General features: G+C 39.0%; 1 protein-coding gene and 1 pseudogene across 4 annotated transcripts in view; one reads left to right on the plus strand and one right to left on the minus strand.

Moving 5' to 3' along the window:
• The first annotated feature begins 1449 nt into the window (after positions 1-1449).
• Positions 1450-19104, plus strand: part of DLGAP5 (DLG associated protein 5) — a 39758-nt gene continuing 22103 nt past the window's right edge. For 3 of the 4 annotated variants that reach the window (XM_060003440.1, XM_060003442.1, XM_060003443.1), the window contains exons 1-9: positions 3813-4396; positions 6720-6913; positions 10484-10546; positions 12206-12290; positions 12364-12483; positions 13583-13653; positions 15492-15766; positions 16521-16645; positions 17039-17168. In XM_060003440.1, the coding sequence (XP_059859423.1) occupies positions 4114-4396; positions 6720-6913; positions 10484-10546; positions 12206-12290; positions 12364-12483; positions 13583-13653; positions 15492-15766; positions 16521-16645; positions 17039-17168 (1346 nt within the window). In that variant the 5' untranslated portion in view covers positions 3813-4113. Of the gene's footprint in view, positions 1545-3812; positions 4397-6719; positions 6914-10483; positions 10547-12205; positions 12291-12363; positions 12484-13582; positions 13654-15491; positions 15767-16520; positions 16646-17038; positions 17169-19104 lie in introns of those variants that run through there. The other variant, XM_060003441.1, reaches the window with a different exon arrangement.
• LOC132419542 (large ribosomal subunit protein eL43-like) lies at positions 3746-4006 on the minus strand (annotated as a pseudogene).

Consider the following 19104-nt stretch of genomic DNA (forward strand, 5'->3'; position numbering starts at 1 on the left):
TTTCTAGTCTATGTAATCTGGAACTGTAGCATAATAAAATTTGCCTTGTCACCATCAGTTGTCTTGGTCCTTCTGACCCCATTCGTCGGTACTGCTTCAGTTCCTTACCCCTTCCCTTCTGACCCTGGGCGGTGAAATCCTCTTCCTCCGGCTGGTCCGCGGCAAGAAACAGACTCATAGATACAGAAAACAAACTGTTCGTTGCCCAGGGAGGGAGTGTCAGGGAAAGGACCAAATAGGTGAAGGGGATTAAGAGGTAAAAATTTTCAGCTATAAAACAAATGTCACAGAATATGGTAAATAATATTGTAAAAACTTTGTATGGTGACTGATGGTAACTGGATTTATTGTGGTGATCATTTCATAATGTAAAAAATATTGAATCACTATGTTGTACACCTGAAACTAATACTGTATGTTAATTAGAACTCAGTTAAAAAAAAAAATTCCACACCTACATTTCCCCAAGAGAAATAAAACATGACCACAAAAAGACTTGTACAAGAATGTTTATAGCAACTTTATTCATAATAGCTAAAAATTGGAACAATTCAATATCCATCAACAGGAGAATGGATAAGCAAATTATTCAATGGAATACTTTTCAGCAATAAAAACAACGGCTGATTCATGTTAACAGTAGGGATGGATCTCGAAAACATTACACTGGGAGAAAGAAGGCAGACAAGAGTACCTACCACTCCTATTTTTAAGGTGATAGAAATCAGAAGAGTGATTGTCTAAGCTGTGGGAGATTTGGAAGGGGGCTTGAGAGAACCGGGTGATGGAAATACTCTATATCCTGATTGGGTGGTGGTTACACAGCTGTTTACATTTAGCAAAACTCATCAAATCATATACTAAAAAAAACTATGCTTTTCACTGTATTTGATAATTTTACCTCTATTTAAGAAGAAAAAAAAAGGACGAGAAAAAAAAAGACTGGTAACGCTGAAAGGTAACAGTAAAAGATGTAAGAAGAAATTTGATGTGGTAATAAGCCCTTTCTTTAAAACGTTAAGTGAAGAAAATATTCCAATAAGCTCTGCTGGATTTATGTAATCAAATAAGGACTCAGACTCTGAGTCCCCTCTCCTCCGTCCGAGTTCCTCGGTCTTTTCTCGGATACCCGCGAGGCCCCGGGAACTCCAGGGCTGTTTCAGGCGTAGCGCCCTCTCAACCTCCGGCCATTGTAGCTCCCCGCCAGCCCCACTGCTCCCACCGCTCACCGCCTCATCAATATCGCATCGCGGACCCGCCCATTGATTCAGCTCACAGCCACCCTTTGAACGGTCCGTTCACCTTTCAATCAATTCAAACATAGCAAGGAGCTAACCAATCGCAAGCCTCGGCGAAGGGAAGAGGCGGGTACTTTTACAGGAAGTGTTGCTTAAAATACCTCCAATCAGAAGTTCGGTGTGGGAAGTTTGAATTTTGCCGAGTCTTGTAGGCGTTCCTTCTTCGGAGGCGGCGGTGGTCTTCCAGGCCCAGAGGGTTCCTTTACTTTTAGTTTGGTTGAGGTTTCACGCTAGAAGCTGCCTCAGGTAGGTGGATGCTGGGGAGCTGGGGGGAGGGCGCTGGTCCGCTTCCTTCTAGAAGGTCTAGAAGGGTCGGAGGACCGGCGGCTGCGAGCTGGACGCCGCTCAGGGGAGGCTCCTCTTAGGACCGTGTTACCTGTCCTTCCCGAAGCTGATGACGCAGTCCTTCGGAAGAGTAAATATTTGTTGCCATGATCTGTGTAGCAGCATCATTTCACCACCGGGGCGTTATTGGCTTTGGGCCCCAACATTATTCCAGTGTCTCTTTCCAGGTTCTATGACAACTAAAAACGCCTGGGTTGACAACCTTGGCAAGCAAAACTAAGGCATTCTAGACTTTCAAGCTGGAAGAAACTCCAGTCAGCCAAAGAAGAGAACTTAGATGTGTGTGAAGAGCCAGGCTGCCTGGCTTAAGATTCCAGCTCCACTACCTTTTAGCTGTGCAAATGTGGGCAGTTAATATACCTCATCTGTATAACGGCAGTTATACTAAATACCTTTTAGGGTTTAGGTGATAATTAAATATGCCTTCGGTGTTAGTTCTCTCTCTCTCTCTCTCTATTTGCCGTGTATAGTTCTCTGCTGTGTTTTTAAATACCTAGTACGTAATTTTAATTTTCTTTAATATTTGCGGGAAGTGGCAAATCAAATAGTAGAGGAGAGTTCTTGATTAAAAAAGCACAGTCCTTTGTCACTTCCCCTGGGCCTTTAAAGGAGAATGTTATTAGCATCCAGGTCAGATGAATTCTCATGTTTTTATACTCTGTTGATTGCCTAAAATAATACAACATTTGAATTTGTTGCATTTCTTGTGCAGTTTTTTTATCTGCATTTTTCTAGTGGACTCTCTTCTTGTTGTTGAAGGTATAGTGTGCTTGTATCTTTTTTTTTTAAATAGACCTTTATTGGAGTATAATTGCTTCACAATACTGTGTTAGTTTCTGTTGCACAGCAAAGCGAATCAGTCATATGCATACATATATCCCCATATCCCCTCCCTCTTGAGCCTCCCTCCCACCCTCCCTATCCCACCCCTCTAGGTGGTCACAAAGCACCGAGCCGATCTCCCTGTGCTATGCTGCTGCTTCCTACTAGCTATCTATTTTACATCTGGTAGTGTATATATGTCGATGCTACTCTCACTTTGCCCCAGCTTCTCCCTCCCACCCCATGTCTTCAAGTCCATTCTCTATGTCTACCTCTTTATTCCTGCCCTAACTTTCTAATGGCAGACCTCCGTCCTTTTTTTTTTTTCTCCTTCTCTTTTAAGCTGGCAAGACTTTTCCCTGGAGAATCAATCCTCTTTCTCCAGTTTGGCTTGGTTCTCCATACCAGCTGTATAGGAGATGCCTTTAGACTTTCCACTTTCCTTTTTTCTTTTCCTCAGTTGGATCCACGATTTCTTGGAACCCATGACATTGTCTTTCTTGGACTCCCAAGGATCTTTCTAAGAAAAGAGCATATGCCAAGTAAACTGTATGATTTCTTATATGGCCGAAAAGAATTTTATTTTGCCCTCACCAGGGCACGCTGATATGATTATCCTTCTGCATCACCATGGTACTTCTGAAAACCCTTCTTGGGCTTCCCTGGTGCCGCAGTGGTTGGGAGTCCGCCTGCTGATGCAGGGGACATGGGTTCGTGCCCCGGTCCGGTCCGGGAAGATCCCGCATGCCGCGGAGCGGCTGGGCCTGCGCGTCCGGAGCCTGTGCTCCGCAGCGGGAGAGGCCACAGCAGTGAGAGGCCCGCGTACCGCAAAAAAAAAAAAAACAAAAACACCTTCTTTTTCTCAATCTCGTATATCTAACTGCCTATTTATCATTCCTACCTACCTAATAGGCATCTTGTGTGTTTTGTTTTTTGGCTTGAGAAAAAATGCCAGCCTGCCTGCATTCATCACCAGGGGAAAGTTAAGGAAACTATTCTGTATACTCTATCCCTATTTTCACCTTTACTTCCTACTCTATTTTGCAGTGCTCTCTATGGTAAGCCTAGACCCTCTTATTTATATTCTGGACTTTAGCTTCCTGGGCTTCACTTCATCTGTCAAGCAAGTTCCTGTTCAGAACCTCAAAATAGGTTGTAGTGTTTTATCTTTTGATAACCTCCTTCCCACTCTTCAGTCACATATTTATTCCATTTTGTATTTTTTATTATGTAAATTAACCCATTTATTATCGGCTAGCAATGTTTCAAATGGTGGCCTTCTACTGGTCCTTCAATTCCTTCAGTCTTCTGGTGACTTTACTGTGACGGCAGAAGTGGTGTTGTAGGTCCAGGCACCATCAACAACCGTTTTCATGCAGGAAATGCCAAATGCCCACAGCTTGTCTCTTCATCTTGGTTTTGCCACAGGAGCAAGTGCGCTAGGCGTGCTGGCTGATTTCAGTTTTCTTCACCATTTTCCTGAGGGAGGCAACATGGGTCCCGTATTTACCCACGATTCTGACCTTGGTGCGTTTAGCCATGTTGCCACAACCTAGGTCTGAGCCCAGAGGGCTGTATTTTAATTTTTTTTTTTCAGAAGACTCTGGGGTGGGAGGTGAACTGGAATCCTAACTTTTTAAATAATCAAATGAAATTTCACGTAAGTTGGTCTTTCTCTCTTTTTCCTGATAGGATGGCTTCATCACATTTTGCCAGTCGACACAAAAAGCAATTAAGTACCGACATGATTAGAACTAAAATTGCTCATAGGAAATCACTGTCTCAGAAAGAAAACAGACATAAGGAATATGAACGAAATAGACACTTTGGTTTGAAAGATGTCAACGTTCCAACCTTGGAAGGTAGAATTCTTCTTGAATTAGATGAGATATCTCATGAGCTTGTTCCAGAAAAGGCCGATGTCAAGCCAAGTAAGTAAAAGTCTATTGTAATTTCAAGTGTTTGAAGAGTGAATAAAAGTTGGTTTAATACCTGAGGTTAAAAACAACCCTGACCAGAAGAATGGAGTTTTGAAATGCCATTCTAAATAAATAACTTGGTGTTTTCTACAACTAAATACTGTCTATTTCAAGTAAAGGCTGTGTTGGGAATTCCCAGATGGTCCAGTAGTTAGGACTCCACACTTCCACTGCCAGGGGCCTGGGTTTGATCCTTGGTGGGGGAACTAAGATCCTGCAGGCTGCCTGGCATGCCCCCCTCCCCCCCAAAAAAAAGCACTCAAGTAAAGGCAGTGGACGTCCTAGCTAGGCTAAAGCCATTCACCTATGGAGTATTATAACACTTTTTACCTATATGGCCTTACAGGAATCCTAAAGTTCTTACTTCTGGAGCTTGGATAAGATAAATATTGACAAGATAAATTGATAAGGGACATAAAAATAGAACTGATTGAAGTATCCATGAAGTAAGGGTACTTTGCCAATGGGAACACTTCTTAGAGGGAAGAGCAAAGGATTCATCCCTGTAGTTTGCCCAAAAGGATTTGGGGTAATTAGTAGGGAAAGAACCAACCAGAAAAGAGAATGATCTCAGCAAGAGATAAAAATAATAAAAATGGTTGTCTTAGAAGGCAAGGGATGCTATAGAAAAGAAGGAAGAGAACTGGGAAATGACATGCATTTAATCGGAAGGACTTATTGGACTCCTATTTAGTTGTGTTTATATAGCAGGCACTAGGAACTAGATTGCAGTGAAATAAAGCAAGGATAAATTGTGAAGAAATGGCAGAAAGATGAAGTCTTTGAAGTTTTATAGAGAAAGAAATGAGATGTCAAGTTGTTTTACGTGTTCACTGCTTCAGTTTTATCATTTTTCCAGAACCAGTGTAATGTGTGACACGTACAAGACACTCAACATATTCAGCTTAATTGCTTCTGTAAAAGGGGAGGTTGGGCTAAACTATTTCTTCCAGATTTGTCATTTTTGTGATTCTAAAGGAAAGTGAGAGAAAGGAATTGGATTAAAGTGTCGTAGGGTACTTTTTTGTTTTTGAGATGAAGTGATCAGTTTATGTTTGAAGGTCAAAGGAAGTGGGTTGGTGGTTGAGGGGGATAGGGTAAAGAATAACATCTCTTAGGAGTTCAGAGAAAATGAACACTGGGTCGTAGGATTATATAGGATGGCCTTTGAAGGAAGAGCTAGACATTTTCTGTCTGAGAAGAGGTGACATTACCTTCCTCTACTCATACCCTCTCAAATGCTTCTTTCCTCGACCAAAATCTTTCAAACAAAATTTAACCTTGTCAATATGCTATTAGAATATCTTTTATTCCTCATTTGCGAAGGCCTGGAGGTGGGAGTGGGTCTGGTATGTTCCAGAGAAAGCAAGTAGGTAAGCATGGATGGAGAAGGCAAACAGCTTAGCTCCCATAGAGCCCTGAGGGCCATCATTATAAGGACATTGGCTTTTTTTTTTTTTTTTTTTGGCTGTGCCGGGTCTTAGTTGCGGCACGCAGGCTTCTTACTTGCGGCACATGGGCTTCTCTAGTTGTGGTGCCTGGGCTCAGTAGTTGCGGTGCACAGGCTTAGTTGTGGTATGTGGATCTTAGTTCCCCAACCAGGGATTGAACCCGGTCCCCCTGCATTGGGAGTCTTAACCATTGGACCACCAGAGAAGTCCCTGTTTTGATTATTGTAAAGGATCTGCTTCTAAGGTGACTCATTCACATTACCAGCAAGATGATGCTGGCTTTTGGCAGGAGGCCTTAGTTCTTTGTCATGTGGACATCTCCATGGGGCCGCTTGAGTTCCTTAAGGTTCCACGTGGCCACTGGCTTCCCCCCAGAGCAAGGGATCCAAGAGAGAGCAGGACAAAAGCTGTGATGTCTTTAATGGCCTAGTTGTGGGAGTCGTTCTCTATCATTTCCACAGTACTTTCTTGGTTACACAGGTCAGCCCTATTCAGTATGGGAGGGGATGACACAAGGCATGTCTACCAGGAGGTGAGAATCGCTGGAGGTCAGCTTGGAGGCTGACTATCATAGAAGCTAATTAATTTAAACATGAAGTAATACATGCCTAGTACATAGTAAACAGTTATGTATTTGAACAAATGAAGGTGAAAGAAATAGGAATTTTAAAATAGGGGTGGAAATAACTTGAAGTGCTAAGGAATTAACAAGAAGTTACTAAAAGCATTTCTTAGCAACAGTTGAAGTTAGAAGTTGTTTGCCTAACTTTTTATCTGAAATGTTTTATATATTGTATTTTTCTTTTTTTCTTTTTCCTACTTAGAGTCAGTGAAAACTATTCTAGGTGATCAACGAAAGCAAATGCTCCAAAAATACAAAGAAGAAAAGCAGCTTCAAAAATTGAAAGAGCAGAGAGAGAAAGCTAAACGAGGAGTATTTAAAGTGGGTCTTTATAGACCTGATATTCCTAGTTTTCTTTTCTCAAACCAGAGTACTATGAAAGCTGAGCCAAAAAAGGTAAGTTTAGTATCCTAACTTGATATATATTCCTTTTAACTGGAATTTTCTTTAGGAGATTAGATGACTAAAATAACCATTTCCCCGAGTCCCTTTATTCATTTAATTAGCTGGTAGGAGGTGGGAATGACATAATAGTAACTCAGAAGATGAAAACAGGGTCTCTTGATGTAGCTGTATTTAGGTTGAGATTGGATAAAACTAGGACAGCTGGTAGAGCCAGGCTGAACAGTGAATGCTATACCAAAGTATTTGGCATTTATCCTCTAGGATATGGAGAGTCAGGGGAGGTTTATAAACGAGGTTGTACCATTATCAAAGTAATACTCAGGGAAGATTAGGCTGGACTTGAGGATTATAGTCTAGAAAGGGAAGCATTTATAGATAGGAAGACTAGTTGTGAGTTTATATTGTGAATATTCTTTATAGAATAGGTGAGATGAGATAAGTGGACTGAGACATTTGTTTAAAAAGAAGAAATAGGGGGCTTCCCTGGTGGTGCAGTGGTTGAGAGTCCGCCTGCCGATGCAGGGGACGCGGGTTCGTGCCCTGGTCTGGGAGGATCCCACATGCTGTGGAGCGGCTGGGCCCGTGAGCCGTGGCCACTGAGCCTGCGCGTCCGGAACCGTGCTCCGCAGCGGGAGAGGCCACAACAGTGAGAGGCCCGCGTACCGCAAAAAAACAAAAAACCAAAAAAAGAAATAGGTTTAAGATATCATTTTTCTGGAGATATAATTGACATATTAGTTTCAGGTGTACACCATAATGATTCATTATTTGTATACATTACAAGATGATCACCACAGTTAGTCTAGTTACCATCCATCACCACACATAGTTACAAAACTTTTTTTCTTGTGATGAGAACATTTCAGATATACTCTCTTAGCAACTTTCAAATATACAATACAGTATTATTAACTGTAGGCACCATACTGTATATTACATTCCCGGGACTTACTTATTTTAAACCTGGAAGTTTGTACTTTTTGACCACCTTCACCCATTTCACCTACCCTGCACCTCACTCAAGTGATGGGCACCTGAGTTGTTTACAAGTCTTGGCTATTGTAAATAATGCTGCAACATACATGGGGATACATATATATTTTTGAGTTAGTGTTTTCTTTTCCTTTGGATAAATACTCAGAATTGGAAATGCTGGATCATATGGTAGTTCTAATTTTAATTTTTTGAGGATCTTCCATACTGTTTTTCATAGTGGCTGCACCAATTTACATTCCTACCAACAGTGCTCAGGGGTTCCTGTTTCTCCATATCCTCACCAACACTTATTATTTCTTGTCTTTTTGATAACAGCCATTCTAACAGGTGTCATGTAAGACATCTTAAGAGATAAATTTGATAGGACTGGTGACCAAGTAGATGGTGAGGGGTGGAGGAAGTTGAAAAGTTAGAGATAAGATGATGATTCTGAAGATAATAGTTTGATCAATAATACAAATTTTGCTGCTGCTAGAAGAGATGAGGAAGGCAAGAAAAGCTTAAGTGGGTGAATATTAATACCCTTTTTAAAAAAAATCCTATTTGGGCCATCTAGACATCAGGCAGTTGGGAATAAAAATTTGGAAATCAGGATGGGGATCCATGTTAAGATGTGGATTTTGGATATGATATTGGGAGTATGAATGGACACTTAAGCTGTACGACTAAATGAGACCATTCCAATTAGGGTATATAAAATTATGAAAGAGTGAGGTCTAGAGAACACCTTTAGGTGGGCAGTGATATGCTGAAAAGGACTGGTCAGAGTGGCAGCAGAGCTAAAATGGAGGATAGAAGCTAAAGGAGGAGTGATCTAAAGAGAATGGTTAGTGAATCAGGGAGGATGAAGTTTGAACAGATCAGTTGGATTTGTAAACTTGCTAGTCACTGGTGATTTGCTATTTATTTATTTTATTATTTATTTATTTATTTTTGGCTGCGTTGGGTCTTCGTTGCTCTGTGCAGGCTTTCTCTAGTTGCAGCAAGCCGGGGCTACTCTTCATTGTGGTGCGCAGGCTTCTCACTGAGGTGGCTTCTCTTTGCGGAGCACGGGCTCTAGGCGCGCGGGCTTCAGTAGTTGTGGCATGCAGGCTCAGTTATTGTGGCTCGTGGGCCCTAGAGCACAGGCTCAGTTGTTGTGTCGCACAGGCTTAGTTGCTCCGCGGCATGTGGGATCTTCCCGGCCCAGGGCTCGAACCCGTGTCCCCTGCATTGGCAGGCGGATTCTTAACCACTGCGCCACCAGGGAAATCCCTGATTTGCTATTTAAAGATATGTATAAAAGATCTCATTGACTGTATACTCATTCCTGATTTAAATAAGAACTGAATAATATAAAGGCCGAAGATATTGCTTGTTTTTCTAGGCTTCATGAATCTCAATGATTCATTTGACAGATCTTTGATTTATTTACTCTGTATGATCTTAGGACACTGTAGAAGAGACCAAAATTAATAAACTGTAGTTCATGGTGGAAAGATACAGATAAATATGTTCTTTATATTAGAGGAAGGATAGATTGTTTATATTTGGAGGAACATCAAAGAAGACCTCTTGGGATTAGATTTAAGCTGTCTTTTTAGGAATATGTAGATACCAATCATTGGTCTACACTGTAAACAACTATTTTAAAATATCTTAAAAATATGTGTAGGTGGAACAAGAGACACATCGTTGTGGGTTTTTTTTTTTTTTTTTTAATTTTGGCTGCGTTGGGTTTTCGTTGCTGCATGTGGACTTCTCTAGTTGTGGCGCACGGGCTTAGTTGCGCCGTGGCGTGTGGGATCTTAGTTCCCCAACCAAGGATCAAACCCATGTCCCCTGCATTGGAAGGTGGATTCTTAACCACTGGACCACTGGGGAAGTCCCTGATTATGTTTCTTAAGAAATTTTACAGAGTTGATAAATACCTTATAATTTTTTAATTGGTCTTTCTCATGCTAAATTTTTTTCACATTTTGTGATTAGGTCTCCATTTTCTTACTGACAATGGACAGGTGTATAATCATGAGATTTGAAGGCAAATTGTCAAAGCTAGGGAAGTAAGCTGTACAGTATCTTTTCATAAACAGAAAACAAAAGATCCTAATACTCTAGTTTGTTCATCTACCCCCTTTTAAATATGTCTAGCTAATCACATTAATGAGGATCCTAATACTTGGAAAATATGCTTTGAAATTTCTTCTCTCTCCTCATTGAGAAATATGGGTAAGTTTTGAAGTTATTAACTTAAACATAATTTAAATCAAGCCAGAACCAGAAAAAACAATAACTTAGGGAATTCCCTGGCAGTCCAGGGGTTAGGACTCAGTGCTTTCACTGCCAGAGGCCTGGGTTCAATCCCTGGTTGGGGAACTAAGACCCGCAAGCTGCACGGCACGGCCAAAAAAATTAAAATTTAAATTAAAAAAAAATTAATTTAAGTTAGCAAGTCTCTTTTTGCCATAAATTATTAAGGATAAAATTTAACTTTAAAATGGAAACTTTATTTCATAATGAAACATGGAAGTAAATTTTGCCAGTTTATTTATTTTTTTAACTTTATCTTCTTTTGACTGTTTTAAGGCTGTTCCATCTTCTGTACGGATTACAAGGTCAAAGGCCAAAGACCAAATGGAGCTGACAAAGGTAAAATTGATAGTTAGTAGGTCATTGTTACTAAAATGACAAATTGTACTTTTTTTTCCTCAGAGTAAGTAAATTTATTTTTAATCTAATACCATCTTCAAGCATAGTGATTATTTTACTAGAGTCAATAGTACTACCAAAATCACTGTTTTGGTATGGTGGCAGAGCAGATTTGGCTAGATGCTAAGGAAATAGTCACTTAAAATATTCTTTGCCCAGACATCCCTTATGAGATCTATACTAAACTCTGTGCCACACTCTTTTTTGTTTGTTTGTTTACCGGGCTTCTATTATGCATCCCATGTCACCATGAAGTGCAGATAGGGATATAAAGCTTACAGGGTGAGTGTTATAAACTTTTGGGTCTTCAAAACACGGTTATGGATAAACTTATTAGGAGGATTACTAAAATAAAGTCAAGTGGGCAAAGAGGGAAATAGTATGCCTCTTTGTCAGGTGAGGAAGCTAAGTTTCATGTATTCAATGAATTTGAGTCACTACCATGTTCCTTTAGGCTCTAGAATATAACTGAGCAAAACAAACAAAATTCCCTGTTTTCAAGGAGCTTACATGAGAGATAGCACTAAAAAAAGAACTATATAGTATGTCAGATGGTCAAAAGTATTAAGTATTATGGGGGAGATTAAAAAAAAAGAAGAAGAAGGGAGGTGGGGAGTTTTGAAGTAGGTGTAGGGTGGAATTTTGATCAGGCCTCACTGAGATGGTGGCATTTTATTTTATTTTATTTTATTTTTTTTATTTATTTTTTTTTTTGGTGGTACGCGGGCCTCTCCCGTTGCGGGACGCGCAGGCTCAGCGGCCATGGCTCACGGGCCTAGTCGCTCCGCGGCATGTGGGATCTTCCCGGACCGAGGCACGAACCCGTGTCTCCTGCATCGGCAGGCGGACTCTCAACCACTGCGCCATCAGGGAAGCCCTATTTTATTTTTAATAAATTTATTTATTTATTTTTGACTGTGTTGGGTCTTCATTGCTGTGCGCAGGCTTTTCTCTAGTTGCTGCGAGCAGGGGCTACTGTTTGTTGCGGTGCGCAGGCTTCTTATTGTGGTGGCTTCTCTTGTTGCAGAGCATGGGCTCTAGGCATGCGGGCTTCAGCAGTTGCAGTGCGTGGGCTCAGTAGTTGTGGTGCACAGGCTTAGTTGCTCCGTGGCATGTGGGATCTTCCCAGACCAAGACTCAAACCTGTGTCCCCTGCATTGGCAGGCAGATTCTTAACCACTGCGGCACCAGGGAAGTTCCCAGATGGTGGCATTTTAAATGAAGTCTTTAAGGAAATAGAAGGGTGAACTGTGGGAAAGAGCTTTCTTCCAGGAGAAGAATTTTCTAGACAAAATTCAAAGGTCTTGAATTGAAAACATGCCTGGTATGTTTAAGGAGTCTCAGAAGATTATAGTCAGTTATTTTTTTAATAGCTTAGGTTATTAGCATTTTCTAAATTCTAGGTTTCTGAAAAAGCTTGTAAGGAAATGTATATAATGGAAAACTTGTTTCTTCATCTCATTTTATTTGGGGTAGTGGGTTTTTTGCTGAGTCATTTACAATATCAGGTTTCAGATGAGGGGTCAATTTACACATTAAAAATGTGGTGGTTTGGTTCATTATGCAATTAAATCACATAGTACCTAATATTTTGAATAGATTGATAATGGGAGTGATGTTCGAGCAATCCGACCTGGTCAAAGACAGGCTTCTGAAAAGAAAGTGTTGGACAAAGAGAAAAAAGGTAAGTTCTGATGTTGCCACAACAATAATTTAAAATTACCACAAACATTTGATTTTATTATTTGTTCCCACAGCTATACAACCTGTAATGCCGCCAGTGAGAATGACTCGATCGGCTACTCAAGCAGCAAAGCAGATTGCCAGAACAGTCCCGCCTACTACAGCAAGAAAGCCAGTGACAAGGGCTACTAATGGTAAGAACATTTCTTGATCAGTGACTGAGCTAGGATGTTTTGGTACTTGAGGTTCTTTGTGTTCAATTTTTAAAAATTAATTAATTTTTGGCTGCATTGGGTCTTCGTTGCTGCGCGCGGGCTTTGTCTAGTTGCAGCCAGCGGGGGCTACTCTTCATTGTGGTGCACAGTCTTCTCATTGCATTGGCTTCTCTTGTTGCGGAGCATGGACTCTAGGCGCACTGGCTTCAGTAGTTGTGGCTCTTGGGCTCTAGAGCACAGGCTCAGTAGTTGTGGCACACGGGCTTAGTTGCTCCGCAGCATGTGGGATCTTCCCGGGCCAGGGGTCGAACCCGTGTCCCCTGCATTGGCAGGTGGATTCTTAACTACTGCACCACCAGGCAAGCCCCTGTGTTCAATTTTTAAAATCATCATGTACTTCTTTGAGTAGGAGAGGAGGAAATGGAGATTCTAATTCCCGAAGATAGGTTTTGTGCCCTGATATCCCAGTGGGTGCTCAAATGTTGAAGTACTGAATTGGTGTAAGCAGTGCTTCAAAGTGAAAAATTAATGGCCCCAGTAAGTTACAGTCCATCCATTTGGTGGAATACAATGTAACCATTTAAGAACAGTGTATGAAAGAACACTTAATGACATGGTTAATCGTATTAAGTGGGCAAAGAAAATCAGCTCAAACTCTGAACAGTACGATTGAAATTCTAAAATATGTATGTGAATGTGAACATAGGAAAAAACTGGGAAAACGTACTCTGAAGTGTCAATAGTGATTACCACTGAGTAGTGTAAGCTTGGGTAAAATTTTTGATTGTTGTTGTTTTTGTGCTTTTTAAATTTTTTTCTAATTTTCTATAATAAATACATATTTGATATTCAGAGGCAAAAGGTAAAATACCTTAACACTTTTGTTTTGAAAACAGATGGCCTAAACTTGGCAGGAAATTTCATCTATTTTTCTCCTATTTTATAATGTGACTTTTAATCATAAAATTCTTTGACATACATTCCTATTGCCTGTTTTCCTTTCCCAAATTACCTAGTGCTTTTAATGCAGCATTTTTTATCTAGTCTAAATGGATGGCTTATTTCACTTTTATTTTAGTTAATGAAGCAGAAACAGAGGCACCAAATCAAGGAAGACCTGCCAAAAAGATAGAAACAAAACCTGACAAGGTAGAGTATAAACATCTGTTTATTTCTAGGTACTTTGAAAATCTCACTACTGCTTTCATAAAATTGAAATTAAGCATATAGAACTGCTTCAAGAAGATAACTTACAACATGTGTTAAAATCTCTTGAACCATAAAGAAGCATCAGGAGGATTTACTGTTGTTTTTCAGGTGTCTTATCCTCAGAGTTTTATAGGTAGAGAAAGCATAATTTGATTAACAGGAAATAGAGAAAAGTGATAAAAACACAGCTGACCGAAACCTTCATGTGGGAACTAGCTAAGAGATAGGATGGAGTAGGGTGAAATGCATTGACTTTGGATTCAGCTAGGCCTGAGTTTGAATATTGTCTCTGCTTCCAATTAGCTATATAACCTTGGACAACTTAGGAATTTGTTTTCCCATCTCCAACCCGTAATAACTACATGGAGTAGTTTTAAGAATTAAATAACCTAACATTTCTGATAGCGTCTACCATAGTACATGGTAGAGTCTTCAAAAAAGAGCCACAATTTTGAGGCCCCAATGCCTTGTTTTATAATCCATGCTACACAGTTCCTTAACCTTAAAAAAGTTAGGGACTTCCCTGGTGGCGCAGTGGTTAAGAATCCACCTGCCACTGCAGGGGACACGGATTCGAGCCCTGGTCCGGGAAGATCCCACATGCTGTGGAGCAACTAAGCCCGTGCACCACAACTACTGAGCCTGAGCTCTAGAGCCCGCGAGCCACAACTACTGAGCCTGCATGCCACAAGTACTGAAACCCATGTGCCTAGAGCCCATGCTTCGCAATAAGAGAAGCCACTGCAATGAGAAGCCCATGCACTGCAATGAAGAGAAGTCCCCGTTCACTGCAACTAGAGAAAGACTGTGTGCAGCAATGAACACCCAACGCAGCCAAAAATAAATTTATTTTAAAAGAAAAAAAGTTATGCCAAAGTATAAGAAATGTGGCTAGATTCTTAACTAAAAATTAAAAATCAGAAATGTAAAAACCTCTAAAAATTATGTTTATATGGGTGGGTGAAATCGGTGAAGGTGGTCAAAAGTTATAAACTTCCAGTTACAAAGTGAGTCCTGGGGATTCACTATAAAACATAGTGACTATGGTTAATAATACTGTGTTGTATATTTGAAAGTTGCAAAGAGGGTAGGTCATTAAAGTTCTCATCACAAGAAAAAATAATTGTAACTTTGTGTAGTGACAGTTGTTCATTAGACTCATCGTCTAGATCATTTTGCAGTATATACAAATATCAAATCATGTTGCACACCTGATACTAATATAATGTTATATGTCAGTTATATCTCAGTTTTTAAAAAACCAAATAATTAAATTGACAGAGAAAATAAGCTTCACATTTTATATGGTTAATCTCACTGTGTCATCACACTGAAAAATATTTTTCTCATGATAAATTTATTTATAATCAAGGTGATTTTAAAAGAGGATTTGGTCCTTGACAATAGTAGTCATCCAATAAACATTGGATTTCTGATTCTCAACCATTGTAATTATCAACATAATTTAAATAAAAAGGTAGGTGTTTGTTAGGTGGGTAATTTTTCCACCTTAGTTTTCATATATTTAATTTTAATACTTAAAACCTATTATTTAGTCCTTTTAATGAGGATTGGTTCTGTGTCTCTCTGGATCATGACAGTGGTTTAGTTAGCTGGCTACTGATTCCATATTTACATTTAATTGTATTTATTTTTTTCTCCTAAATTATGCACAAGGGACACATATCTCAACTTTCATATTTTCAGGCCTGTAAAAATTGGTTTGAATATATCCCCAGAAGAGAAATTCTTACTCCATTCTGTTTCCTCCCATCTAGGCCATTTCTTTTAAAGTTGATAGTGAAGAAAGTACTTTGGATTCACAAACCAGTACAACAATTGGAATGGATCCAGATGGTGTCTTATCAAAAATGGAAAATTTATCTAAGACAAATAGTGCAAAAATGAAGGGGAAGAATTCCTTTGCACCTAAAGATTTTATGTTTCAGCCACTAGATGGTCTGAAGACCTATCAAGTAACACCTATGACTCCCAGAAGTGCCAGTGCTTTCTTGACACCCAGTTATACCTGGACCCCTTTAAACACAGAAGTGTAAGAATTTAATGTTAATAATGAATTCCTTGCTAAGATGGTTAACAAATGCCTTTCTTAGATTTGTCCTGTGCTTTTTAAAAGTTAATATTTAGTTAGTAAATTATATTAATTATAAATCATGAAACTTTGGTCTTTTAAAAAAATTCTTCAGAAGGCTACAGTAATGTATTTGACAGTTTTGGTATTTCCTATACATTGTTTTTATCATTATTTTCATGGTACACTTTGTGTTTTTTTTGCTTTTTATAAGTGTCTTTATTATAATACTTAGAAATAAATGTTTAGAAGGAAGAGATTTCTATAGTACTGTAGTTCAGACATGGTTTGGGTTTTTTTTGGTTTGTTTTTTTGCCGAGTATTACTTTAGAAAAACTACTTCTAAAGCCAAAGATAATTAACTTGCAAAGTGGGGGGAAAATCAGTTGGAATCATTAAGAGAAACAGCAAGTTTGTTTTGCAAAGACTGGCTGGCAGCAAATTTACTAGAAACTGCTCAGCAGCGTCCAAGACTATGAGTGCTTATGTTCCGTGAGGAGATCTTCACAGTCTTTGGATCTCATTATAATTAGTAAAGATGGACATTCCACTATAGGTGTTTAAATTTTTCCCCTCCAGAAAGACACATTAAAAAAAAATAGAAACATATTTCTATTAAATCCCAGGTTTTTAAAAAGTAACATCATTTTGAAATCCTTCAGTTAGATATAGGAGGCTCATGTTTCATAAAGTATTTTTTTGCTATTGTTTTTAGTGATAAGACTGTAGCAACAAAAGAAATCTTGGCACAAAAATGTAAAACTTTCTCTGCCAAGACAGTACATCAAGATTCAAGTAAACTACAATGTCCTTTGGGTTCTCTAACAGTTTGGAATAAAGGTATTGTATTTTAATTAATTTTTTACTTGCTTTTCTGGATTGTGATTTATCAGACATTTGTTTAGAGCCCTTTTCAACATATAGTTCAGGGGTGTGATCTCAGGGTCAGGAGAGATGGGAAAACATGGGGAAAGATATCTGGAGAGAGAAAGAGTTGGAATAAGGAATACAGACTGAGAAGATGGGGGGAAATAAATGTAAATTTGAGGAGATGAATATAAGGAGACACTTTAGAGGATATGTGGTGAATGAAATCATTGAGTCAGAAATAAAATTTTAAAATTCAACACTGAAAAAAATTAAAGGATTTTTTAAAAAATTTGTCTTGTGGGGGATGTCATTTTATGAGTTGCTGCTTTGAAATTTATATGTAATATTTTCTTTAATCTATAGAACATGTTTTAAATAAAAATGAAAGTACTAATAAAAATTCAGATGGCCTCTCAATAAAAGAAGAAGTCCCATCACTTGAAGTAAATCAAGATCAGATATCTCAGCCACAGCATGATGTGCCTTATTTCAGGTTTGTCCATTTGTTCCTAGTGTAAGAATTTTGTATCAATGTCTAGACATTTAAAACCAAAATTATACTATTTTTAACCTGAATATAATAGATGAGTTGGGGGAAATTGAATTTTGGTGATTTTCATTTATCTTTTAAATTTTAATGATTTTTTTTCAGTAACTAGTACATTCATGTGGTTCCTAATTCAAAAGGTAGAAAAAGGTACAAGTGTTTTTCCCAACTCTGCCTCCCAGGGGATAGTTTGAACCTTCCACGGAGGCAAGTGTTACTCATTTCTTGTGAATATTTCCAGAGGTAGATAATGCATATGTAAACTAACATAAATATATATATATATATATATATATATATATTTTAATATTGTTTCATTTAATGTTAAATGTAGTAGACATTCCATTTTAGTACTTAAAGAGCTTTCTCATGTTGTTTTGTGTGTGTGTGTGTGTGTGTGTGTTTGTGTTCTTTAATGGCCACGTAGTATCCAATAATATGGATATACCATAATTTACTTAATAGGTCCCTGTTGGTGGTTATTTACATTGGGTTCAGTCTCTTACTATTACAATCAAGGCTGCCAACAACAAACTTGTATTATGTTTCAATTTTCTCATGTACAAGTATATAAGGACCTCAATTTACATTCCCCCCAGCAAGGTATGGGAGTTCCTGTTTTCTCATACCTTTTTTTTTCCTCCACAAAGAACTAAATTAAAGTTTATTTTATAAAAGAAGGATAATGGGAGATGGTAGGAGGCTCTTTGGCCCACCAAATTATGAGATAGGATTATGTTTCTCTAACTGAATTGAAAATTAACATCCTGTTTGGGGAACTTCAACATGTCACCTAAATGCCTTGGAAGCATATCAGAGGCCTGCATTTCGAGAAAGGCCGTAACATTCCACATCACACAGAAAATGATTACATTCTGTTATCTTTGAGTGAATATAGCAAGAAAATTCCCATACCTTTTCCAATACAATGTTAACAATTTTTGAGCTTTACCAATCAAACAGATAAAAAATATTAGCTTTCTCTAGTTTATTTTATTTATTTATTATTTATTTATTTATTTATTTATTTTGGCTGCACTGTGTGGTGTATGAGATCTTAGTTCTCCGACCGGGGATCGAACCTGTGCCCCCTGCAGTGAACGCTTGGAGTCCTAACCACTGGACTGCCAGGGAATTCCCCTTACTCTAGTTCTAATATCCATTCTTTATATTATGAATGAGTATCTTTTTATATTTTGGGGAACCACTTCAATTGTTTTTAGAGCATAATGTTTTAGAATTATAAGGTCTTTCAGAGATTAGCTAATCCACTGTGTTGTTCAACTGAGACATTGAGATGATAAACAATTTATCCAACTAAATAATGTCAGATCCAAGCCAGGTCTCTTTCTCATTAATTAAGCTGTTCCCTGTTGCCACTGGACATAGGCAGCTAAATTATTCTAAGAAAAACTATCCTCAGTTTTCCTGCTTGGATGTTTTTGTAAAGAAACAGTTTAAATTTTTAAGCCAGGGTTTCTTTTTTTTTTATAAATTTATTTTATTTTATTTTTTAAATTTATTTTTGGCTGCGTTGGGTCTTCGTTGCTGCGCGGGCTTTCTCTAGCTGTGGCGAGCGGGGGCTACTCTTCGTTGCGGTGCGTGGGCTCCTCATTGCGGTAGCTTCTCTTGTTGCGGAGCACAGGCTCTAGGTGTGTGGGCTTCAGTAGCTGTGGCTCGCAGGCTCAGTAGTTGTGGCTCACGGGCTCTAGAGCACAGGCTCAGTAGTTCTGGGGCATGGGCTTAGTTGCTCTGTGGCATGTGGGATCTTCCCGGACAGGGCTCGAACCCGTGTGCCCTGCATTGGCAGGCAGATTCTTAACCACTGCGCCACCAGGGAAGCCCGGGCCTGGGTTTCTTAACCTTGGCACTACTGACATTT

This window comes from Delphinus delphis, chromosome 2 (genome assembly GCF_949987515.2).
Source record: "Delphinus delphis chromosome 2, mDelDel1.2, whole genome shotgun sequence".
NCBI lineage: Eukaryota > Metazoa > Chordata > Mammalia > Artiodactyla > Delphinidae > Delphinus > Delphinus delphis.